General features: G+C 34.0%; 2 protein-coding genes across 4 annotated transcripts in view; both read left to right on the top strand.

Annotated features, from left to right (window-relative positions):
• LOC131151883 (uncharacterized) overlaps positions 1 to 13,894 on the top strand; it is a 150,314-nt gene extending 136,420 nt beyond the window's left edge. The window contains exons 32-37 of one of the 2 annotated variants that reach the window (XR_009135793.1): positions 2,879 to 2,961; positions 3,069 to 3,184; positions 5,186 to 5,271; positions 7,625 to 7,724; positions 13,138 to 13,262; positions 13,511 to 13,894. Coding sequence is in view for 1 of the 2 variants with exons in the window: in XM_058103345.1 (XP_057959328.1) it covers positions 2,879 to 2,961; positions 3,069 to 3,184; positions 5,186 to 5,271; positions 7,625 to 7,724; positions 13,138 to 13,203 (451 nt within the window). In the remaining variant the exon portion in view is untranslated. Of the gene's footprint in view, positions 1 to 2,878; positions 2,962 to 3,068; positions 3,185 to 5,185; positions 5,272 to 7,624; positions 7,725 to 13,137 lie in introns of both variants that reach the window. The other variant, XM_058103345.1, reaches the window with a different exon arrangement.
• A 7,661-nt stretch (positions 13,895 to 21,555) lies between these two features.
• LOC131152045 (potassium channel KAT3) overlaps positions 21,556 to 27,409 on the top strand; it is a 25,176-nt gene continuing 19,322 nt past the window's right edge. Inside the window, exon 1 of one of the 2 annotated variants that reach the window (XM_058103630.1) lies at positions 21,556 to 21,934. In XM_058103630.1, coding sequence (XP_057959613.1) covers positions 21,756 to 21,934 — 179 coding nt within the window. In that variant the 5' untranslated portion in view covers positions 21,556 to 21,755. The remainder of the gene's footprint in view (positions 21,935 to 27,409) is intronic. The other variant, XM_058103632.1, reaches the window with a different exon arrangement.

Raw genomic sequence — 27,409 nt, 5'->3', positions numbered from 1 at the left:
GGTTTGATTAATTTAGTGTTGCAATTTCTGCGTTTGGCTTTATCTAGTGCTACTCTTGTCATTTGGTTTGCAGTAGTTTATATTAATGATATCATCATCATTGGAAGGAACCATAATGGGATTGCAAATGATAAGCAATGGCTTCAAGCAAAATTTCAAATTAAGGACTTCGGTATTCTATGTTACTTTCGGGGATTGCAAATGATAAGCAGTGGCTTCAAGCAAAATTTCAAATCAAGGACTTGGGTATTCTATGTTACTTTCTTCGTAATGAAATTGTATGGTGTAGGAAAGAGTTGAATCTATTTCAGCGAAATTAAATGTTGGACTTGCTAAGTAAGACTGGTTTGCTGGGAGCTAAACCAGTTGATACTCCTATCGATCCCAATGTGGAGTTGTCTAGGGATTTTGAACCAAACTTTGAAGACAAACGTTGAATAGGCAGTTGGTTGGCAAGTCAATCTACTTAACGGTCACTAGACCTAACATATCTTTTGCAGTGGGGCTGCTGAGTCAGTTCATGGAAAATCTCAAACATCCAAATTGGGATGCTGTTTGTAGGATTTGCAATATCTCAAAGGCCGACAATGGTTTGATATATAAATGTAATATAAATTGTGAAATTGTGGGATATTTTGATGCGGATTGAACTGGATCTGTTGATGACTGAAGGTCTACTACTGGATATTGTACATTTGTGGGAGTTAATCTTATTAATTGGCGAAGCAAGAAACAAACTACTGTAGCAAGATCTATTGCTGAAGTGGAATATCTACTCCTCTTCATGCCGATAATACTAGTGCCAGTCAAATAACTTCTAATCCTGTTTATCATGAGCATACAAAGCACATTGAAGTAGACTATCATTTTATTCGAGAAGCCTTGGACACTCGGATTATATCTCTGCCTCATGTTTCTACTCACCTCCAAATAGTTGATGTCTTCACGAAGGCTATGACACGACAGCGCCATCAGTTTCTTGTGGGCGAATTGATGCTTTTGGATCAGCCAACATCAATTTGAGGGGAGATGTCAATCAGATACAGCGCCATAATTAGTCTCTAACTATGGCATGATTTTATATTATTGCTGTAGATATTCTGTGATTCGTATGCTGATTGTAGTTGATATTCTGTAATTAATAGGCTGATTGTAATTGCCTTATTTAGTCTCCTAGATGGCTGTAATTGCTGATTTTCAGCCTTGTAACTGGTGTTTCTATTTACTATATAATACGAGAACCCTCACAAAGAGAGGTATTCATTCCAATTGATAGATACCAAGTCAGATTACCACTTTACCTAAAAGCTTAAGCTGTTAGGTTGTGGACCAACAATGTATATCAAGCTTTAACATATTCTTTTGGTTGTCATCTCTTATAAGGAGGATTTCTTATGCTCCTTTCTTCTATCCGAATAATAATAATAAATAAATAAATAATAAAAAATCAATCAATCAATGAATATTTTCCTTTTTCCTCCATAGTTCTGGTCAGGACCAGGTTATTATTAAAAAAAGAGAAATGGAATCCCAATTCAAGGCTCTCCAAATCCAGTATCAAATAAATGAAAAAATAAACAAGTGGTCATTTATTATCAAGAACACCTAATTTTGATACATATGTGTGAGGTCTGTGTGCAGAGAAAGAGAAGTCAAAAAAAAAAAAAAGGCATGTAGTCTATGATCACACTCAGCCAGGGGCCATAAGATTTTCAGACCAACAGTTACCCACTTTGTAAGTCCTAAATAGTTAAATTTAGTTTGTCTCAAATTTTGTAGCAGTTGTGGGTGTAGAACTTCTAGAATTGGTGTGGGAGGAAGTCTATTGACTGGGATAGTTTGCTTCAAGATGTATTACCACATTGTTCACCTGAACACTGATCTTTTGCAGAACCCATTTCTAGGCTAAGCTCCTCATCTTAAGCACATTCGGGGAGAGACGTGGTTGGAGGATACTCAATTGCTGTGGTGTGAGCTTGGGAGTGAAGCTAGCAATGGCCTTAGTAAAAAATGAACTAATAATAATATTTAGATATGTCTTGAGTTAATCCACTTCATGGTATTCAGGTTCAATTTCTGTTCTATGTTATCTTGCCATCTTGTAGAGCCGTAACTCATTGTTTTTGACTGCTTAGAGGCTGGGTTTTGCTCCTTTTAGGAGCTTTTTCGTATATCCTATATTTCCCTTAACTAATAAAGTATCTCTTACCTTGTGTGGGAAGAAATTATATATTTCTGTTCACTATTTTAGTGGAGGGGCAATTGTCACTCACCGGAGTACCTTGGTGGGGTTGGGGGGCAGCATGGGGATTTGTAATTTATCCTATTTGTCGTCTAATTTTTTTGTTGATTTCCTACAGAGCTTTTCCAAATCTCTTTGTATATTTAATCCCTTAGGAGTTAGGACACCTATAATAATGTATAAAATGACAATGAGACATTGTCTATTAAGGTCTTTTAGAGCCATCCAACTTCATATTAATACAGACAGTTCGTGATCTTTCTTGTCTTTCACTTGATTTTGTTGCAGCACCACCAAGAAAAAGACACCAGGAAAAGAAAAATAATCTAATTCACTTTTTTCAGTCCTGCTTTCCTACTTAATCTAAAGTAAGCTTATAAGTTGAGCTTGTGTATTTGCCACCAGTGAAAAAAATCCTTGATGTGCTCCTGCTTGAAGGGTAGCTTCAATGTCAACAAAATGCTTGCTTTGATGTATCGCTCTTTCAGATAGTGTTTCCTTACTGTGTCCCATGCCTTCAAATAGTGTCTTCTTCCTTTTTAAATAGTTTTTTTTTTTAGTAGATACTTCATGTACCATTGAAGATGTTTATATTAAATGCATCACACTTTTGCTTCATGTTTTTGTTGTGTTCAGAAGGAGGTGTAAGATTGCAGAGACTCTTGCTGAAAAAAATTTTGATTTGGCTTTCCAAGTGATCTACCAATTCAACCTTCCTGGTATTAGTCATATTATGATATAATTGTTTCTTTCTTGTTTCTTTCTCATAACCTAACTTTGGAGTGGCATGTAACTGATATTTTAATTTCTTACTCTTTATTTGCAGCTGTTCATATTTATGCTGGTGTTGCTGCATCACTTGCTGAGAGAAAAAGGGGTGGTCAATTGACAGAGTTCTTTAGAAACATTAAAGGAACAATTGATGATGATGATTGGGACCAGGTAATTTGACTTCAAATATTCTGAATGTAGTGCGTACTTGTGAAGAGATGAGGAATACACAATCTATGGTTTTGGAGGGTTAGTCCCCCAAAGGCACCAATGACTAAGAAACATTGTGAAATACTGTTTAAAATGCTTGTAAACATGAGATACCGGTTTTTCTAGTAGAGGGATGAGAAATAGATGGTTTCAAGGTTTAGAGTGTTTTAGTCACCCAAAGGTTGAAATGATTAGGAAACAAGGTGAATATGCTGTAAATATGTTTTAAAATACTTGGAAATGCTGAGGTAGCATCATTCACAAACAAGAATGCATGATAACATTTTGATTCATTTCCTGTATTTTGTTTTCACAAATTTCTAATGGGGATCTGATTGCTGATTATTTTCTTGGAACTTCAGAAAACTCTCCTTTGAGTTGAAACCGAGTTTAAATTTTCCTCTCCTGTTCATTGGGAGGCCCCAGGGCCTTGGACTAGACTAGGGGCTAGACCTGGCAAAGCAGATCGGATCAGATAATCCATGGCAGATTAGGTGGATAATTGGATGAACAAATGACAATCTATATTCAACTCAATTAAATGACTGATTGATGGTGGTTTGGACTGGATAATCATGGCAGATAGCAGATAGTCCTCCATTTTCAACAATAGTTTTTTTTAATGACTTGATCAGTAATTCATTTCATAATGCAATAACTGAAGTTGTGTCTTGATTTACAATTTGGTAAATTGCAAAACATTCAGCAACCAATTGAATGGATGATTTAAGTTCAATGTCCGAACATACTAGAATCAAGAAAAAAATCAAGTGCATGAACATGAATGGTTGATCATGTGGGATGTGCTGCTTCACTGCAGGAGTTGGGATTGTGCACCCAGATTGTTCAGTTTTCCCGTCCTATTGGTGACTTGCTGAACTACTGTAGCGTAAGCGGTGTAATGGAAGTATTGGAATTGCTTTCTGGGAAGTGAGAACTGGGAATTATGGATTATGGAGATATGGAAAGAAATAGAGAGGAAAGATGAAGGATGAATTTTAAGGTATGATGTGTTTTAGCTTTTTTGCTGCTAGTGGCCAAGGGAAAGGGAGTTTCACTAATTCAAATAAGTCAGTAAGGACCTCAAAGGCTGTACAATTGGGTATTATGGTTGGCTCATGGGGTCTGGCCACTAGGGTCGGCAGTTTGGGTCTCTAACTATGGACCCCTTCGCAGTCTTGCATTGCATGGCCACAGATGGGTTTGGAAATTGGGCTGGTTGGGTAGTGGGTAAAATGTAAACAATATATAGGATAAAACCCTTTTCTAAACAGATTGTCAAATATCTGATGAATATAACTGAGCCGACCTGATTAACATCAGTTGAGTTTTTTTAAAACCATATTTGACTCATTTAACAAGCAAATTAGATATGAATTAGTTTAGGCAGACCAAATTTGGTTTGGATTAGGATGTCTATCCATTTTTCCAGGTATACTAAGGGCAGCTGATTCACGTTCCCATAACCCCCATCTCATCCCAGTGATTTGAACCTGGGAATTCCTACATGGAAATCTCTTGCTTAAACCATAGGCTGTCCCTTAGGGGACCTGGATCGAAATTTTTGAACTACCCACTCAAAATATTTGAACATCCCATCTATTAGGGACTCCATATGTGTGTGTGTGTGTGTGTGTGTGTCTTTGTGGTTGTTCAGACTGATGAGTTAAGAATTGCAGCAGGGATATTTGACGAACCTGTTGTAGTGCTTCATATTTTGTGTAGTGATTTTTCCCAGTGGAACTCATGTCTCTCTTGCAGGAAATAATTTTTTTATCTTCTTAATACTCTGTTGGCAGAAATTATGTGGTTGTGCAAACCTTTTGAAGATCTGTACTGAAAATATGTTCCTTAGATTCCTCAATTCCCTCCATATGCAAGTTCAGGAAATAGAAACGATGGTTTACACGAAGTATGCTTTGTCTAATGAAATTCAAAATTTTTTGTTTCTGAATGTTGTAGGTCTTGGGAGCAGCAATAAATGTTTATGCTAACAGACACAAAGAGCGCCCTGACCGTCTCATAGACATGTTGACTAGTAGCCACAGGTAATGCTTTCCTTTGATGCTGTAGGTGCTTCTAGTATTTTTGCAGAAGCACATTGAAACTGTGTCAACTGTGAGATGCATTTATATCCAGCAAAAATTCTGGATCAAGATGAAACTGCTTCTGGTTAGCTGAAACTGCTTATAGTTAAAAGAAAAAAAATTGAAGTTCTAAAAATTCGAGGTGGTTAAGTGAGAGCACACCAAGCTTGCCAAGCGTGAAACCTTGAAACCTGCCTGAAATCTTCTGATTGGCTCTATTACAGTCATACCCTTAACGCAACTTGGAAATAGGTTGGTTGGGTTCAACTGTTCAAGTTAGTTTTTAGATCTTAAATCATTTTAGAATATTTCCAAGCTTCTTAAAAAAGGCTTGACTGTCTAATCAAAAGTCAGCTTTTGGTTGAGTTAGCATTACTTCTAAGCTAGGTCTGTTTGGGATGTTTCTTAGTTTTACTCTTGCTATGACTTGATATACATTAAGTTGTGAGCCAACAATGTATATAAAGCTTTAACACTCCCCCCCACATGCTGCCCAATAGCACATGGAGAGATAAATACGTGATAAATAACACCGATTACAGGGAATGCAATAATTTTTTAAACAACACGCAACAAACATGGGCAATGAGATTAGAACCCAAGACCTCCTGGTAACAAGCTCTAATACCATGTTAGGAAACCACTTTACCTAAAAGCTTAAGCCGTTAAGTTGTGGGCCAACAATATATATCAAGCTTTGACACTTTTGTTCAAGCTTGTCTTGCTAGCATCCGTTCATGCTATTTGTCCATTATTAGGATTCTGCTGGGAATAGTTAATAAGCTTGAGACAATTATAAGAGGCTTTCTTTGTTTTGGGGTTGGAGAGGAGAGAGAAAATTTGGCTATTTGTGTGCAGGTTTAAATCACATGGGTGTTTGGATCTTGGAAAGTTGGTATCTAAAAGCACCACTCTTATGGCTAAATGGCTTTGCAGTTCCCTTACCCTATGTTTGGAGAAACCTTAAATTTGGAGTTGTGTTGGATTTGGATAAGATGTAGTATAAAATTGTATTGAAATTTATCCAAATCCAAAGTTCAAAATTCATGCTCGCAAACACTACCTTAGGGTCCTCTCTTTGGCATGGAGTCTTTAAAAGTAAATTTGGTTTGCTTGTAAATGGTGGGATGCTAATTTGGGATTTAGATGTTCTTAGGAAAGTCCATGTAGGTCTATCTCTCCTATACCTCCCCTCACTCCCTCACACTAATTTTGTTTTGGCTAATGGTTCTTGAATTCGCATTTTGGGAAGGTATCTAGGTGGGTAATGCTGCTTTGTCCATTTCTTTTCCTCACCTTTACTGCTTCACTTCGGGGCATAAGGATGTTATTTCTTCTTTATTGGTTTCATATGCCTTCTTGGAACTTCCACTTTCGTAGAACCCTAAATGATAGGGAAATTTAGAAGCTTTCGTCTTTGTTGATGTTGTTAAACTGTTGTCCTTCCTTTGGGCGGATAGTCATTCTTAGTCTTTAGATTCTTCAAGGGTTTATTCTTGCAAATCTTTCTTTGATCTTTTGACCAGAGCTGAAATCTCTTTCGGCTCCATAAAATTATATGGAAGGCCAAAGTTCTTTCAAAAATTAAGACTTTATTTGGTTGGTTGTTCTTAATGTAGTTAACACCAACAATCTGTTGCAAAGTAAGAGACCTTTGAAGACACTTTCTCCTAATGCGTGCTCATTTTGTTTTGACAGTTTAGAAACAGCTTCTCATCTGTTTTTGCACTGTGATTTTTCTTGGAAGACGAGGAACAAGCTTTTTTCTCTATTGGGAGAAAATTGCGCTTGCCTGGAATTTGGTGGATGATTTTTTTATCATTTCCTTTTCTAGTTTTGGCAAATGCAAAGATGCTGATACTTTGTGCATGTGCAGTTTTCGCAAGGATGTGGGGATTATGGCTGGAACAAAATGCACAAATATTTGTGGGGAAAAGATTGAGTCTCTCTTTGTTATGGGATAAGATCCATTAGTTAGCATTGCTTTGGTGCTGGTAACAGTTGCTTGAAAGGAATGAGGTTCTTTGACATCCAACGGGATTGGCTAGCTTTGTTAGTTTGATTGTTGATTTATCTTTTTTTTTTTTTTGTTGAGGATCTCTTATTCTTTTTTTTGTATTACAAAACTTCCAATTTCAATTAACATGTGACAAATAATTTTTGTGAGCGTGTCTGATTAACTTTGTGGCATAATACTACTAGCAATGTTATTTAGCTTTCAATATTTGAAAATTCTTATGCTTTTTAATTCACTTATCCATTTTGGTTTTATGAATCATCATATGCCTAATTATTGTTCATATCGTGTGTGCAGAAAGGTTCTTGCTTGTGTTGTTTGTGGTCGTCTAAAGAGCGCCTTCCAAATTGCTTCAAGAAGTGGAAGTGTGGCTGATGTTCAATATGTTGCACACCAGGTTTTTCCTCCCCCTCACTAGTTTTGATTCCAGGAATCTATAAACTATTAATTTATTAACATGCTCAATGCTGTTAGTGAACTCCTGGGAATCTGTGTTGTAATAATCATTTGAAAATCAGCTGAAACGTACTAGTGACTTATAGGGGAAACTACTTTCAGTTGTGATTGTTTACAATTTATATTTTGTTTGGTTATGATCCTTTGCCCGAACTTTCTTCTTACACAATTTGTTTCTCCATTTTTGTTTCCTTGTTTCCATTGTCCCCGTCCATGTTTTCTCCTGGACCATGGCAACTTCTGATCCTACAGCAATTATCTTTGCATGCCCAGATTTTGAAACATGTCATACGATTAATTGCTATATTTTGAAATCATGTTCTAATGGTGGTTTGAACAGTATTCTGCATGTACGAGAGGTGCATGTGATAGAAGTATGCATGACATGAACCAGAAACCACCATGGATTCTAGGAAGCAGTCTTCATTTCCCATTGAGTTTATAGAAATGCTTTGCATTTTTCATTTCAGTAGTTCTCTACAGGATGAAGTGAGATGAGAGTGACTGAAGCATAGTACTCGAAGTTTCTCAGGTTAAACCAGTAAACCTTCAAGAATGTTCTTGATTGTGGTGCCATGGGCAGGGAGCCATGCAAGTCTTTCATTTCTATTAAAATATGGGTTTTCACACTTATTTTAGAGCTGAAAGGAAGGTCTTAAATTTGGTTTCTCTACAAGATGGTTCTGTTCGTTTATCAGATTTCGCTGAGACACTTGTTTCTTGTAAAGGAACTTCAATAGCTGCTTAACTCAATGAATGAGTTCTGGTCAGGACATTGTCAATTAGAAAAGGGTTCAAGGGAAACAATGTTAAGGAATGAAGGAGGTTTTTTCAGTGTTCAATTGCTGTTCAACAATGGGTGTCATTTCTTCTGTCTAGACAAAGTGAAGGAAAGAGGAATTAATAATTCCGTTAGAATACCAGGAGGAAGTGAAGTGGCAGGTTGGTGGAATTCTCCGAAAGTGCTGAGAGAAGGTGAGGAGAAATCAAGGGCAGTGCCTCTTTTTTCAGGGTTGTGGCTCAAGGAATATCAGCAGCTGTGAGGAAGGGTGAAAGTGTACAATGGCAATGCTTTGTGTTAAACTCCAGTGAAGGAAATCAAGAATTCTGGCAGGGGTACAATCAGATTTGTTGGTTGTGATGGAGTGAGATTTCTGGGGAAATATCAGGGGAGTGGTTCAGATTGAAGGGGAGGATCATTGACAAGGGTGATATGGAGGGAATTTAAACTATAGAAGATTTGAACCTTCAAATATTGGGCTTTTTTGGAATGTGTATAAGCCATGGGCTACAAAACATTTGTTAAGGGTGTTGGTTGAGCCCAAGAAGAATGAACATAAAATCTGGTCTGTGGAAGGGCGAGATGGCTTGAACTAGAAAGTATGAGTTCGGGCTTAAAGGGCTGGGTCGGCTATCTATGCAATGAGGGGTCAATCTTGAGATTTCCTTTTTTGGAAAGTATCATGATCATCCAATAAGAAAGTGATGCAGGGGCAGCATCAAGGTTCTGCAGCCATGGGAGAGATTAGAAGAAATTGAAAAGAGGAAGGGGAAGGAAGGAGGAAGGAGGAGAGTGGAGATACAAGGGGAAACTCACGTTCACTTCTCAACTCAAATTCAACATGAACTGCGACAACATGGCTTTCGCACACTATTTATAAGAAAGCCTCTTCATTTGAAATTACAAAAAAGAGCCCCAAATGCACATAATACTCTATTAATTAAACTAAACACATAATTAGTACTAATCAAACCCAAAAATTCCTTCACCCAACGCTTCTTAATTATTCTCTAGCAATGATTTTCCCAAGGTTTTGCCTCTTGTCCTACATCAACTAAATGATGCAGGGGCAGCATCAAGGTTCTGCTGCCATGGGAGAGATTAGACGAAATCAACGAGTGGAAGGGGAAAGGGAAGGGAGGAGAGAGGAGATACAAGGGGAAACTCACATTCGTTTCTCACGTTCAAATTCAACGACTGCTACAACATGGCTTTCACACACTATTTATAATAAAGCCTCTTCATGTGAAATTACATATATATCCCTAGAATGACATGAATTACAAGCCCACCCCTACATTATTACAAACAAGCCCCCAAATGCACAATATCTTCTACTAATTAAACTAAACACGTAGTAAACTGCTAACTAAACCCAACAATAATTTGACCCAACTCTTCTTAATTATTCTCCAACAAGGATCTTCCCAAGGTTTTGCTTCTTGTCCAACATTAGAAGGAGGACAAAAAAATATGAAGTGACATACATATCTCTTTTGTCAATAACCCAGACTAGTCAATCAAATATTGATTAATACATAACTGATCAAGCACTACTTGAAAGTGACTCTTTTACTCAAAAATGAAATGCTCCAAATGTTCCTAGAAGTTCTTGCTCCCATTGGACCATTTATATTTGTATGCATTAGGTTCTCGATTCATGAATCTCAAGTCGAGAAATTAAAATAACAGAGGATTGAACCATTTCGTCTTACTCTTTTCCAAATTCAAGAAATGTTGGTTGATCGTATATTTCATTAAACTCTATGATTCAGAATATAATTTCCTATTGGATCCCTTTGAATTCCATATTTGAAATTGCAATCAAATCTATTCACTAAAAAAAATTGATTCAATACATTTCTTATGGACCCATAGGTGCTATATTGGATTTGAGTTCGATTTTGGATGAATCTATATTGACTGATTGGCTCCAGTATGTTGTTGCTAGCAAATGCCACTATTTATGGTTTTGGATCTTCCAAATCATTCCCATAGGAGATCTGCACCTGTTTTTTTCAGATCCTTGATCCTTCGATAAAAAGATTCATGCTCTTCAGGCTTCATAAAAAATAGGAGGTAGAACCAATAAAGATTCCTTTGTTGATTCATCCCTAAGTTGAATACCTCATTCAATAATTGTTTTTGATCCAATCTAGTTCAGGAGAAGAAGCTTACATTCCTGCTTGAAGTTGAACCAAGAGGAGCCGTTTGGGAACCAGAGAAGGGAATCTAGGATTAACAAGAAAAATGATTCAAGATATTCAAGAAATGGAGGGAGACGAAGAAAATGAGGTTAGGTAGGTGTTTGGGATTGAATAGGAATAAGGCTCTGGGTTATGATGGTTTTAGTATGGCTTTTTTTTTTCCCCCTCTAAAGGATTGTTGGGATGTGGTTAAGGTGGATTTAATGAAGATTTCAAGGAGTTTTTCTTTAACAGAGTTTTGGGTAAGAGCGTGGCCTTAAATTTCCACGAAATTGTCGAAATTTTTGTCAAAATTTTTGGTTTCTGTCACCCTTGAAATTGAAATGGCAGTTGATTTTTGTCTTGAAAATTTCTGTCAAAATCTCAACGAATCATCCCGAACATTATCGAAATCTCAAAATTTTAGCAAAACTTGTCTAAATTTTAACTATACAATGAAATTTTCCTCTGAATTCAAATAAGAGATTTAGGAGTGAAGTGAAATATCTCTCTTAATTTATTTTTTTTATTTTATCGAAACAAAATGTTATTACAAATGTTTTTGAAATTATATGAAAAAATAAATTTACTGCAGCATTTTATTTTACCATTTATGTCTAAATCATCATTATTTGTATAATAAATAATATTTAAATGATTTATGATTTTCATTTGTATTAGCTGAATATGTTTACTATACATTATCTTACAAATATGTTTGATACACATACTATATTACAACTTTTCCGCCTCATACACAACATAGATGTATTTAACTTGTAATATATTAGTCCTAAAACTTACATTATTATGTTCTTTAACCATGTCCAAAGTTTCACAAAGAATTCCATACTTTACTACTAATTTCTTGTGTACTTTTAGAGCTTCAAAATTTGAGTCGAAATCAAAATTTAAGACCTTGGGTAAGATTATTGGCTTGACTTAATCACTTTGTTGCCTAAGAAGTGTAGATCTGTTAATGTTGCTGATTTTCATTCTATTAGTCTCATTACTTGTGTGTATAATATTATTGCGAAGTTGCATGCCAATAAAGCTGAGTTTAGAAATCGGATATTCGATTTCTCAGGCCCAAAATGCATTGGGGGTAAGGCAGATTCTGAATACTACTGGCTAACAAGGTTGTGGAGGATGTGAGGAGTAAAGGGAGGGGTATTTGTGTTCAAATTGAATTTTGAAAAGGCTTAGGATAGAGTTAGTTGGAAGTTTTTAAATAGGGTTTTGGAGAGGAAAGTTCTTGATTGTAGGTGGAGTACATGGGTGAGGGGTTGTTTGTCTAATGCTTCGTTTTATAATATTATTAATAGGGAGCCTAAATTGTGATTTAGGGCTTCGAGGGATGTTAGGCAAGGAAACCCATTGTGCCCCATTCTTGTGTGTCTTAGTAGTAGGCTGTTTGAGGATTTGAGTAGAATTAATAGGGCAGTTGAACAAGGGTTTGTGCGAGGTATTTATGGTGGGTAGTGAGAGGGTTATTATGGGGAGTTGTTGCTGCTTGTTTCCAGGGATTGTCTAATGTTCAGCATGATTAATTTGCTGTTTTGTATTCTATTTTATTTTTGTGTTCCTATTAGGAGGATTTCTTAATATCCTGTTTTATAGATTCTCTCTATCAATAACATTCTTCTTTTTCAATTGAGGAAAATATCATTGCATGTCCCCTAGACTTGCTGCAACATCATATGTAAGCCAAGGTTTTAAACATCTTTCCTTGGATCCAGAAAAGCATAGAAGGCTAGCTAAGGAAACAAACTGATGCTACCGGCAATTAGTTTGGCTTCTCAAAACCATCATGCAGACCGCAGCATCCATTCCAGGTTTATAAAATTAAAAAAGAAAAAGTTGAGATAAAATCTTTATTGAATTGTGTCAATCTTAGTTAATTGGTCTTGATATGGTTTTTGTTAAACAACCACTTCACCTAGAAGTTTAAGCTATTAGTTTGTGGGTCAATGATGAATATCAGGCGTTAACACTCCCTCGCACGTGCAGCCCAACAGCACATGGAGTAGTGATAAACAAACAGTACATAACACCCATATTGGGGATGCAATAATTTTTTTTTACACAAACTTAGATGTGGGACAAGACTAGAATCCAAGGCCTCCTCATAACCAGCTCTGATACCATGTTAGACAACCACTTCACCAAAAGCTTAAGAGCTATTAGGTTGTGGGCCTACGACGTATATCAGGCCTTAACAGTTTTAAATTTAAAAAATACATAATTGCAAATATTTTATGAGTGTAATTAGTAAATAGACTATTCAATCAGCTGTTGTGCATGCAATGATATGTCATGTGACTTGGCTTTTGTTGATATCAGCCACAGAAAATACTTATGTAGTTCCTCTACCAATTTCTTTGCAGGCATTGCATGCAAATGCACTCCCCGTGCTTGACCTGTGTAAACAATGGCTGGCTCAATACATGTGATAAGTCACTTGGATGATCGTTGTGGATTTGACAAAATCCTTTCCAATATGCATAGTTTGGTGAGTTTTTGGTACGCTAGCAAGAAATTCCATGGAGCTCATAGCTTTGCTCAAGCAGTACACATGTTGCTACATGCCACCCAACATTGGCCATTCCCATGATTCATTTATGCTTCTTTAGAAGCAACAGTTTCTGGCTGCATTGGTGTTTACTCCTCAAGATGCCTCCAGCAATCTGGCATTTTCAAGTGCTGCTTGTGAACTCTCTAAGTTGGCTGAGTTTCTGAATATTGGTTTTCTTATTGCAGTCCCCACAGAATGAATGGGTAGTGAGTAGAAATTGAATCCCAAGTGAATCAGTTTTTGCCCCGAAGCATTACCAGAGCTGTTGTTGACGCAGTTGTTTTAGTGCAAACAATGAAAAGTTCTACCGAAGTTTCTTGTACAGATGCTATATTCATGCTGTGGAATACTGCGACAGTTCTTTGCCCTCTATAGCAATGAATTTTTTTCTCTAAACAACTGCAATAAATTGATGAAGAATGCACATGTAAATACATGGAATTGGAACAGAAGTATACAAATTGGTGGAATTGGACAAAAGTATACCCTTTTGTGCCTCTCTGAACCAAGTTTTGTTTACATGGTTTGTGGATGTATTTTAGTTTTCCTGGATATTTTCTTTCGAATAATTTCTTGTCTCTTTGGCCCTTGATGTGATCTTCCTCTTCCCCAGTTCTTTTTTCAGCTTGGTTCTCAAAAAACTAATGTTACCATTAATGCATGTGGGTTCCTATATCAGTCCAAGAAGACAATGTTGATTCTATGTTTGCCATTGTTGTAATGTATTTTCCTTCTTTGGTGTGTGGTCAGGTCAGGGATCAGGGAGGTTTCTAAGAGCATAAACTCTTTTCAATACACCTATAATATCCTGTGGTGAAATTTTAATTTAAAGGTTAGAAGACATTAAATTCCCTTGAGATGTACTGAATCAGGTGAGGATGAAAATTTTTCTAGGCATTCAAAAAATGCCAAGCATTTAACTATGATGACATTATACTCTTTCATTAGTTGATTTGTATGGTCTAATATATTTATTTTAATAATGAATTTGACTCTCTAGTCCCTACATTGTCTTCTTTTCTCTAATTTTTTTCATAAATCAGATATCGTTCTCAAAGAGCACAAAACATTGCTTAAACGAGATGAAGCGTCATATTTAAATGTCAAGGAGAAGCCTCCTTTTTGACAAATATAATTTGATGATATATTTTAATTAGAAGAATGCAATACTTTGAACTTTCTTTTGTTTTTTTTTAGTGACAAAAGACCATTTTTAATCAATACAACACTGTTAAAGTCAATATTAGCATCATGTGCATAACACATGAATAATTAATAAATTTTTTAATGAGATTGTCCTTGTAAGTACTGTAAGGAACACACAAACATCCAACAGTTTAATTAACGCAGGACTGGAGATTTTTAAATGAAGTAGGTTTGATTTGATCAACATGTTTATGATGGAAGCTAGACTAAGCTCCAAGGCTTGAGCATTTTGGTGTTGTCAAATCTCCTAGCTAAATAGTGTTCGTCGTAACATATAGAATTTGCATAAGAAAAATAAGGTTTGTTGTCAAAATTATTAGTGAGGTTGATCTACAGCCTTAATTTTTTAAAAAGAAAGTAGACAAAACTTGGAAGGCTTAGGTGTACTTTGAGGGATCCCTCCAATATTTAAGTCAAAACGGCTAAAGATGAAGTATGACAATAGTGTAAAGATGTATTCTTGTGAGATATCTAATTTTTCCCTCCAAGTCCTCTTTTATAGTGAGACTCTTTTAGCATTCAACACTTGGAGGTACCCCCATTATTCAAGAGTTACGAGTCCTTTATTACCCATATTTACACCACAAGATGCCGCTGGCCCTTTGTCTTCCCATAGTCTATTATTAGTCACTATCAGTATTTGTCCCCTACTCCCCAACCTTAGAAAAAAATAAAAAGAGTCTGAGGAAAAACTCGAATGAAATTACATCCACCTAAAACTAAGCAAAGCCAAAAAGTAGCTTCAACCAGGTTAAGCGACGTCGGTCAGCCACGATCGAGCCAACTAGGCCAAGTTGAGTCGAGCTCAGCCAACCAGTCGAGCTTAGTTGAGTCACTGAGTCACTTCATATAATTAATCTTGGAAAGTGGATACTTAAGATTCAAAATAGATGAAGTGAGTGTTATCTTTAAAGATTGTATAAATACATCATCATTGAAATAGGTAACATTGGTTAAGCTTCTCGGTTATGTTAAAGATGTTTAAAAGATTAAAAACTTAACTTGCTTAGCATTAGTTCATTACGTGAAAAAGGATATCTTGTGATTTTTTTTGTCACTAATGTTTACAAAATGGTAAACAAAGATTAAAATCAAGTAATTCGTATGCCTAAAAAAGAATAAATGTGTATATTATTTTCTTAGATAGGTTGGTTGATCAATGTGTTTATTGTAAATAATGATTCTTGACTGTGGTTTAGTAGAATGAGAAATTAAAGCATGCATACCACTTCCAGACTTTTGAGAAATATTTTGGTTAATGGAATAATCCCCAAGGTGCAAATGGTTTTTGAGATTGATGTGTCTGGATGAAGGAAATTTTTTTTTTTTCTTGACCTTTCTCTTTCAAATTGAATCCATGGACTTTCTTCTTGTTAGTATTTGATGAAAACTAGTAATAGCTTTGCAAGAACTGAATCAAAATTGAAGGAAACAAGTTTTGAAACTTAATTGAAATATACATTGGTTGAAACAAATTGTTGGGTTTATGTAGCCAACCTTGTTAAAGTTTGGAATTAGAACAATGCAAGTTTGTTTAAACTGGATTTATTGTCAATCTAAGATTTTACCCTTGATGAGGGAATTTATTGAATGTTTATCATATGACATTAAATTGTTGTTTGCAAGAATTCAATTAGTAACTGATGGATGTATGTTGGCATGATTATTTTTAAATTTATCCTTTCCCAATCATTATTATCTTATGAGATTTATTAAATTAGTTTAAGATGTTGATGTTATATGGACTTTAAAAATCATGTTAATGATATTGAAATTTGATGAAACATTTTTGAATATTGAGAATTGTTGAGAATTCCACTTGTGAGCTTGTCCCATATTGAAAAATTAGAGTAGATAATGGGTGCTTATATACATGATTGGGCTCAAGACCCAATAGACTTAAGCTTTTGGGTCAAGTTGGAGTTCACCCATGTGTATCAAGCCCACTATAGGCTCTTTCGGTCCTAACATGTAGTATTAGAGTCGACGGTTCATAACTCTAGGTTAGCAACATCGTAAAAGTCGAGACGTGAAGCTAATTCTCTTAACGTGCTAACAGTTGGAGGACCAAGTGTGTGACCGATGCCAATAAGGATCATCTAGGCCTGGGATGGATCCAAATAGGGTCAAGACATGGGACGTGGAATGCAATCCGAGGCATGTAAGGCGCCAGTGGTAATGCTCACTTAAGCAACTGTTAGGGAATTGAGCTTACTCCCATAAAGGAGATGGTTTTCATTCAAGGAAAAGCTGTTAGAACTCACAAGTGAGGGGTAGATTGTTGAGAATTCTACTTGTGAGCTTGTCCCACATTGAAAAATTAGAATGGATAATGGGTGCTTATATACATGATTGGGCCCAAGACCCAATAGGTTTAAGCTTTTGGGTCAAGTTGGTATTCACCCATGTATATCAAGCCCACCCATAGGCTCTTCCTATCCTAACAAGAATAATAAGACAATTGAAAATGTCGAATGATTTAATTGTTCTTTTCTTCCTCTCAAATTCCTTTTGATGATGACAAAGGGCAAGGGGGAAACATTTTGAATATGGGAAATATTCCTAAGTATGAGAAATATGTGGACAATGTAAGAATCTATTATTGAATACAATTTTGTAAGTTTTGATTAAACATGAATGCAAATGATTTTGTTAATGGAATTTGAAAAATGCATTATGTTCATAAATGAATATTATAAAAAATTTGAAAAAACTTTGTTGATATTGGTTTTTAAATATTTATATACATCGGTTCATGGAAAGTACTTTAATTTTTATTTGAAAGTTTTCATCATTAAAATTTCATTAACTCAATTTTTATAATAAATTATTTAGACTAAGTTTGAGATGTGTATTTTGAGTAAACCAAATAATAACTTGAAGATTGAAGTTTTTTTTTTTTTTTATTTACTTAATTGCTTTTATCCTTTATATCTTATTATAAATGTTTAAATCTCAGGCATAGTAATCATCATGTGACACAAAGAAACCTTATTTCAAGCCCTAAATATATTGAAAGCATTTAGGTTTAAAAAAAATTAATTGAGGTAAGAAAAGGGTTTTCTCATGTAAAGTGTTAAATAGGACAATTGATCCTCTTGATGGTTGATCAATTCTAATAGAAAAGTTAAATGGTCCTTAACAACTAGTTGATTGGTTGATGGGTCCTCGAGTAAGTTGACCAATCAAAGCACTTGATACATTCTAACTAGTTAAAATGTACATATTTAACCCCTAAAAGTCTATCTATAATCCCTTTAAAGTTACAAAAACATAGAAGAGGCAATTGTTAACATATTGCGTAAACTTTTTACTTGTAATCTCTCTAAAATCTCTCAACTTAGTTATTTTGTTTTGAAAAGAGAAAAACCAAAAATCTTGTGCCATATTTGATATTTTTGTTTGAGACTTAGTGTACTTACAATTAATTTTTCAATTTATATCTCCAACATTATGAGGTTTTTATGTATTGTATTCAAGTATTTGATATCCTTTCCTTAGTCCAAGTAAGGGAGCATTCCTAAATTGCACCTTATATTACATTTTCTTTTAAAATTTTAAAAATTTTTTTATTTTTATTAAGGAGATAATTTAAATCATTAGATTTAACTTAGGGATAATTCCTAATTAATTAGGTAACGCTCGTAGAACGGGGTGTAGGGGGTGGTAGTACTTTTCGCTCATGTAACTGAACTCTCGATCCCAACTCTAGTAAATATAAAGCAAGATTATTGGTTCCTTGACCTTATGATTAGTATAGAGACCAATCAACGAGTAGTAATTATGTGAACTATGTAATGTCCCAACCTGGTTCTATCAGGGAGCACTGCATCTTTCCTGCTCCACCTAGACCAGACAATAGGGGACGGGCCTTATCAGATTAATAACTGGCTTCACAAACCAACATGTGTCATTTTCAGTGTGTTTTATCCTCACTCACACACTTCCTGAGAAAATTTCCCAAAAGATCACCCATCCCAGAATTACTCGAAACCAAACACGCTTAATCATGAAATTTTTATGGAAAGACTCTTGAAAAGAAAGGTATACCTTGTTGATATGTGTTGTAATATCAATCATTTTTAAACCCTTCTTCCAGAGGGTATCACAAGCTAACTGCACATAAGTAAATAACAAGTTAGTTGCGACTCCATTAAACCTTTTCATCATTATTCTTCACAAATTCGAATCCTTCTCCGGAACGTTACGACACTGACAACAATCACACTTCTTTGTAAAGTATGTCACATGCATTTTTCTAGTAACTCTTTTAACTTTGTTTCAATTTAGGTAATGACCTATCACGAAGTTGGGCAATATAATTACATCCATCGACCTCGAGCTAGCATATATATTTGATGTCGATGTACTAACACATTCTAATCTTGAGAGCCAAAAAAAAATAAGAAACTTACTAGAGTTAAGTCTTGGGAGAACCCTTGATGAGAATGTCATAAACTGATAATTGATTAGTGGGGCTAACAATAAGGAATGATTCTCCAATTAAAAACCTTATGGAGATAAAATAGACATATGTGGAAAAAATTCATCAATTAAGGAAAGCATAGGGTATGGTTAAGGGCTCCTCATATTCTAAATATGGGGGAAATAAATTTCTTTTCTCCTATTAAATCACATGGTGCCTTGTTATTGGTTGCTTAAAATACATGTACCAATAATTTAGATTCATAGACGATAAATATATAAAATGTTGAATCTCATATTCCAAAGTCAACTACAATTAATGTTTATAGATAATTAATCAATTTTAAGTATTTATATTTTTTAATTAATATAATTAAGGACTTGTACTTACTAATTTCATACAATTATTTTTGTCATCTTAATTAAATCTAAAATTATTAGTAAATTTAATAGAATTGATTACGTACATAAAGTGTAGAATTGAAATTACACGTTATATAACTATTATTTTTAATAAATTCATAGTTTAAAAAAATCTCAAGAAATTTTATTCATCATAAGGTAATTATGAGTTTAAGTGCATAATTAATATAAAATAATTTTAAAATAATATAAATATTTTTTTTTGCAACTAATAATATACAGACCTCAAAATCAGCTGACTAATCCAATGGTGAAATTCAAGAGGGTCTTCCTTTATTTTCAATTCTCCAATTCATAACCATTAAATTAGTTTAGATGATAGTTTTTAATTAAATAAAATAATAAGTACAGGTCCTTAATTGTATGAATTGAAAGTATAAAAAATATATTTTAACTTAAAAAGTACAAGGACTAACTTATTATTTCATTAATTTTCCAAATAATTATAAAACATTTAGCTTATTTTTCATTTCCCCATATTCTTGTTAAAAAAAAGTAGGAAATAAAGAGTTTATTTAATTATTAAAATATTTTTTTATTTCATAATGATTAAAAGAAAAAAGAAAACTTGTTTTTCAAACTCTTCAAAAGTATATAAAGTAATGTTTGAAATCATTTATTTTGAAGATTGAATTTTATGAAGATTTGAAATAGTACATTCTCAACACAAATCAATACCAAAGATATGAGCTCCATGTTTTCACATGTAAGTAAGAAGTCAGAAATCTAAAAAGTAATTAAAAAAATCAAATTATATATATAATTAGAAAATTTAAAAATTAAATAAAATATTTTTAATTATTTGAAAAACTAAAAAAAAAAATAAAACTAGTTTCACGAGCAAATAGTAACAAATTTTGTATTATTATTCATTTATTTTATACAAATATAATAAAAGTAAAATGTAAATTTTTAAATTTTTTTAAAAATTAAAATTAATTTTTGCAACTGCGACACTAAAATTTTGACCTTTTTAAATGACAATTAATCTAACCAACCGATGAAATCCAAACACATTCTCGCCAAATCTCAAGATTTACTTCTCATTAAAAAAAAAGTGACAAAGAGTCCCACTTAATAAAATAATAAATTAATATATTTGATAAGGCGGTGAAAGAATTGTTCTTTCAATTGATCCTTTATTCTCTTCATTAATTGCAGAAAATTCATTAATATTCATTTTAACTCTCCCAACTTTCTTTCCATAAATTATACATTAAATAATTTTAAATAAAAAATGACGTCTTTACAACTCATCCACTACTGTCTTTAATTGCCACCAAATTTAAATTATCTTAACAAAATATATTATTAAATTTAGTTTAGATTCGTACAAAGCCGGGACTCAAAATTTATACTTCTAAACACAATTTAAGATAGTATTTGAGAACATGATTTCAAGTTCTAAATTTAAATTTATGCGCATTCAAACCAAATTCAATAACCCAGTTTCAAATTTTCCCAGACATGACATAGAGGACATGTAACTACAATCAACTTGAGATAAGATTGTTTACCGGTTCCAACAAATGTGAATTTAAATGAATATCAAAACTTTTGAGCCTTAGATTTTTTTTTTTTTTTATTACGTAGAAACTCTAACCTCTAATAAGTCATTCGGACCCCCCGGTGCAGCACCAAACTTATGGATCAACGTCATTTTCTTAGGTCTCACTGATCAGGTAAAGTTTGGAATACGGACACGTTTTCCGTACATCAGTTGGACGTTCGGTCAACCCGACTCCCAAGACACATCTTCATTACCATACACAGTCCTCGATGGCTCACAAAAAACTCTCATCATCCATGGTTCTTGCTAATTCACAGAGCGAACTTTCACCATCCATGGTCTCCGCTGGCTCACAGAGTAAATTCTCACAGTCCATAAGTACCGCTGGCTCCGTAAGTGTATGTATCTGAAATTGAACCCCCGATACTCCTTCTTATGTCTTTTCACCGACTTTTGAGCCTTAGATTTAATCTATATAGATTTGAACAAAACCCAAATTCAAGTTTTGCTTTCATTTAAATCTTGAAAATGATTTTTTCTTTTTGCTAGATTTTAGAAGAAATCCCACTAAATATTTAAACTTTCAGTCATGTTTTTGTCCAACCTTACAGAAAATTAACGTCTTTTACTTTATATATATATATATATATATATATATATATATATATATTTCCCTACCACCTTCCATCTAAGCCAAGACAGCCGGGCAGCTTCTCTCTCTCTCTCTCTGGAATATATTCAACGAGGTAACCAATATAAAAATACATGCACCTGGGCTGCAGCAGTAGCAGTGGGTAGCATTAATAACAATACAGGAGTTAAATAATCAATTATAATGACATAGCTAGCAGTAGAAGCGCGCAGTGATGGCGTCGGAGACGAGGTCGCCGGTGATACCGGGGCTGTACCGGAGGCGTTCCAGCGGCGAAATCAAGAATTTGGCCTCCGTTTCCAGCAGCCTGCTGCCGGCGTTCGGGACGGTGGTGGATGAAGGCTATCTCCACCTCAAAAAATATGTGATCGCTCCCTACGATCGAAGATACAGGTACCGTTTAAAATTAAAACCATGTTTAATTTGGTGTATATATATTTAGGTTTCGATTCATGGTTATGATGCAGTAGTGATATTAAATATGTATCTGATACAGAGGTAGAAGAAAGAGATATTTGCAGAAACTATTAGAACTCAGTCTGATTTGGTTGTCCCCACCGCGCATAGGAAACCTTTTGGGTGACATTTCTTTTTGTTGGTTTTTTATTTTTAAAAATTCATCCATATGTAGTATCATCATCAGCTACTGATTTTGCTGCAACTCCTTTCACTGCCGGTTGGTGGAGAGTGGAGACGGCAATTTCATTGTAACATCATCAGCTGTTGAACTTTTTGCCATCGATGGGTGGTGGAGATTGCAATTTCACCTTCTGTTGGGTTTGGGACCAATCCATCCTACTCAAAATCCACCTCTTGTTTTTCTTTCCCTTTCTTTCCCTTTCTTTTCTTTTCTTTTCCCATCATCCATCCATCTGTTCCATTTTTTGGCATGTATAAGTGATTTGTAGTTTTACCATTTCATTTCAACCATGAAATTAATTATCCATCTTTTGGTAAAACCTTAATTTCCTCTTAATTGATCTTCCGTTTATTTTAATTTTTTCCTTTCGTTTTTCATCCGAGTCTGGGATTGGGATTGGGATTGCAATTTGCACATCCATCTTCATCCTTTTCCAGCACTTCTTTTAATATTAAAACTTAACTGCAACATGTAATATAAAAATCTCACGCGCTACGCCGTTGAACCTGCTCCACAAAAGACAAAATCTTCTATTTATTAATCAAAAGAAAAAAAATATTCTATACATATAAAATTATGTGTACTCCCCTACAATGATATAATATATAATTTTACTTGCATCAATATATTAATTTGTAAATAGAGTATGATTATAATTGTAGTTTTATATATATATATATATATATATATATATATATATTGAATTTTTAAAAACTTGCTAATTATATTTTTTCTCAACAACTTATACCAATAGATAGGTCCAGATGGACAGCTCAAGTGGTAAAGTAACTTGTGACTTTGGTGACCCCTATACTTTGGTGACCCCAAGGTTAGGGTTCGGTTTCCCCGTAAGGCGTTACGTCCGAAAATTACCGGGGATAGGAGAGTAATAGTGAAAGGGAAGGGTCACTTTCCCAACTCCCCTGGTGTGAATTGGATTCCACAAGATGCACGGGAGGAAAGTCCTAAAGGCTAGCCAAAGCGGTCCTAAAGGCTAGCCAAAGCGGTGAGCATTGACATTTGGCAAACCCCATCTTCTACTTTTTGTATCTTTATTTTAGAAATGCATCCAATATGGCTTGCTACACATGCTACCTTACCCTCATTTTCAGTCAACTTGGAAGATTAAAATTTTGGACTCTTTCAAATTTGGGCATGTGAGCATGAGCGCATGTGTGTGAATTTTGACCCATATTAATATTAATCAAATTATAATTGAAGAAGATAACATTGAATTTTTAGCTGACTTGCACGGTTTTAAATTGCATTTGGGTCCCTCTGATGTAACTCAATTAATTAATTTCTTTATATTATGCTTACGCAAGCTAAAAAATAAATAAGTTTAACTTCATTTAAATTAGAAATTAGCAAAACTAACCACTTTCATCCTATTTTAATTGAGAGAAAAAAAAAAAACCAAATTGGATAAAGAGAAATGGGTTTGCCTTGCTCATATGTCATTGTATCTAATTCCCTCTTTTTTGTTTGTGTTTTTGTTAAAAAAATAATAAATGATGTATGCCTTTTTTGAGTTATATATTTTTAGAAATTTTTAAATATATATCAACCTCTAATTTGTGGGCAATTATATGATTTTTTTTTTTTTTTGTCTTTTGGAATAGTTAAGCATTTTGTATAAACGCATATGCGTGTGCATGATGCATTTTGGAACTATTCTTGCCCTTGGTCGATGTACGAGCAATGAGAAAACGCTAAAATTTCATTTAAAAGTTGTTGAAAAATGTTAAGAAAAAGAAAGAAACTAAAAAATAAAAAAAAAAATCATTTTTTCATATTTAATTGGTTATTGAGAAAATTTTGGAGGAAAATAAAAATAAGATCAAATCAAGAAACAAAAATATGGTACATTATTAGCATTTTATTTTTCTTAATTTGTAGTAATATTAAAATAATTTTTCATTTTAAATAATATCTAATACATAGAAAAAAGTAACAAACATGAATTTCTTTCTTATTTTCTTTCCTTTTCAAAGAGAATTTTTTATCCAAAGAAACCCTAAGGACCCATTTAATTAGTTGTGAAGCATAGTTTTTATTTTTAATTGTACTATTTCAAATAATTGTAAAGAATCCAACATTTTGTATAAAAAATGGAAAGCAATAAACTATTTTAACACTATACACTTATGAAAAATAGATTTAATTTTTATTTTTAATTTTTCAAAAAATTACAAAAATATCACCTCATTTTATAATTTTCTCCAAACATCTTTACTCTTATTATTTTCTAGGTTTTTTAGAAAATTGAAAACCAAAGTGTCTTCTTGTAATTATGGGCAATTTAGAAGTGAAAGTGGAAAACTATTTTCCAAGACTAGACAAACCCTTTGTTTCTACTTTTTTAATGCAAATCTTGGAAATTGAAACTAAGGTGGCATTTTTATTTTTTTTTAATTCAAAATAAAAGTTGAAAATTATTTTTGATAACTAAATGGGCCCTAAAGGATCTTGATGGAAGTGAAGCTTCAAAGAAAAAAAAAAAAACTTTTGATGTTTAAGTCAATTGAGCTATAATAATCAAGAAATACAACTAAGTGGAAAAGTAAGCCGAAGGAACATTAAGAATTGAGACTTACCTTATTTATCAGAGCCTATCTATTTATAAGGGTGAGGATATAGACAACTCATTAAGATGTTCCTTCTTTGTAAACTTGGGAAGGAGTGTGAAACCTAATGAGGAATCATGGCCATCATGGCTAGTGTGGCTCCTCATAATTTCACGGATCCTAGTGATTAGTACTCTCATAGTCTTGCAATCATTTGGAGATTTAGGACTCCTTCTAATTAGTGGCCAATTTCTCCTTATCCCCCACTCCCCTTCTTAAGCTTAGTGGTTGAGTCAAATACATTGGCTAATTTTTGAATTGGCCTATTCAATACATGCATTTTTACTTGAAATATCCTATCAAATTATATGTCAAAAAGTTTTCAAATTTGAGCGTGCATAAAACGCTTATTTGTCCTTAAGAATATGCACTTTTTGCTCTTATTGTGGCACATTTTGTTTAGTTTCTTGAATATATATAGGCACTTGAGACACTCCTCTTCACCATTTTGTATTTGAGCATTCACCAACAAGGTCATCACAAGATCTCTTTTGCTTCAAGATTCTTTCATATGTTCTTTAATCTATTCTTTATCCATTTTAGGTATCCTCCACCCCCTCTTTAAAAAAATTTAGTTAAGATGTTTGTCATCCTTTCTGTCACTAGGGTCCTTCGGGTCACACAGGGATTCCACTTATGCCAATCATGGTTGTGACCCACCACCCACCCCCCAAAACAAAAAAAACACTCTTCCATGTCCCAATGATCACCTTTGGGGAAATCAGTGGCTACTTTGATTAGTGGCCAATTTTACCCTCATAAAGTGTTCCCACCTCACTCCCTTATTCAAAGTTAAAGCTTAAAGAGTAGATAGAATAATTTTTGTGCTAGCTTATTTGATACAGGCATCGTTGGCTTAGACGTTCTATTAAATTATTTGCCATATAGTGTTTAAATTTGAGCAAACGTAATGTAATGTTTGTCTTCCAAGATTATGCTCTTTTTTGCTCTTAGAGTAATAAGTTATCTTTCCTTCTTAAAAATCTCATAAATCTCTTAATATGGATCATTGGAACAACTTCTTTTGTTTTATCCCTTACTTATATTAATATACAGGCTTTGAAACTCCTATTCACCATTTTATCTTTGGGCATTCGTCAACAAGGTCATCATCAAATTTTTTTGCTTCAAAACTCCTTAAATTGTTCTTTCTATATATATTAATTAGGTATATGATTCCCTTCCTAGTTTAAAATTTTCAATAAAGATGTCTACTACGCCCTTTAAAGTCACTAAGATATGTGAGCTCACACAAGGAGGCCAAGTTAGCGCTATAATTGGGTTCATGATCAATAAGTACTCTTATGGGTCTACATCTATGCTTATCATTGCAATGGCTTCCCTAAAATCTTCCTTTTCCAAGTAATTATTGAGATTGGTGACTTCTTGTTGGTTTTTGTCCTACATTGGTAGGAAATGTAAATTTAACTTTACGTTGAAGTTACATAAAGAGCTTCCCTCACCATTTGTAATCATACATCAAATTTGTAGAGTTAAAAATAGTATTTGTACTTTAAGATATTTCTAATTACTATTGGTAATTTGAAATTTGCCCAAGTTATAATTTTTATGCAAGTAGTGGATTGATCGTCAGCACCCGAGGACATATGTAATTCTGTACCGAACCTTATAAATTCTTGTATTATTCTTTATTTTTGTATTTTATTATTAGTTTCTTCATTGCTTTAGTTTTGATTACATATTCAATAGCAATATTTGTAGTATTGGTATTTGGCACAAGTGGGGTGCTCGCCACAACAATTGGTATTAGAGCCAAGTTGAATAGTGTCGATAGAGGTGTTTCTCTCTTAGGATCTTTGATTCCATTTTTTATGTCTAAGAAAGACCTTGTCTAAACGAATGCTCAAAGACTATTGCTGCTCAGTCGCTCCCTGGAGGTCGATCTGGTCAAAGTGGAATTTCATAGGATATATAAAGTAAACACAATCAAAGATAAGTGTGGTTCTATTCATCCTAGGCCTTCTGTTCTGTTGGTTTGCTATTGGATATATAGGTTTGGAATATGACTGAAACTACAACCCCAACAACTTCGTCATCATCTTCGAAGATGATAGCAAATGCTCAATTTGAGGTGGATAAATTTGATGGTACTAATAATTTTGGTATGTGGCAATGTGAGGTAATGGACATCCTATACCAGAAAAAATTAGATATTGCTCGGAATGATAAATCAAAGAATATGGGCGATAGAGATTAAGAAAAGATCAATCGTCAAACATGTGGTACAATTAGTTTGTGTCTCACCAAAAATTAGAAATATTGTGTTATGAGAGAAACATTTGCAAAGAAATTGTGGAAGACATTGATAGATACATTTATGACTAAGAGTCTGAAAAATCGACTCTATTTGAAAAAGAAATTGTTTCGCTTCCAGTATCAACCAGGAATTTCTATGAACGACCACATAAATGCTTTCAATAAATTTTTGGCTGATTTATTGAATTTGGATGAAAAGGTCAAAGATGAGGATAAGGTCTTATTGTTACTGAATTATCTCCCAAATGATTATGAGTATCTCACCACCACTTTATTATATGGGAAGGATAAAGTTACTTTCGATGTTGTTTGTACTCCATTAAT

The sequence above is a fragment of the Malania oleifera genome, chromosome 3, assembly GCF_029873635.1.
Source record: "Malania oleifera isolate guangnan ecotype guangnan chromosome 3, ASM2987363v1, whole genome shotgun sequence".
Lineage (NCBI taxonomy): Eukaryota > Viridiplantae > Streptophyta > Magnoliopsida > Santalales > Ximeniaceae > Malania > Malania oleifera.
Note: the sequence above shows the minus strand (reverse complement) of the source record. Positions and strands in the feature narration are given on the sequence as shown.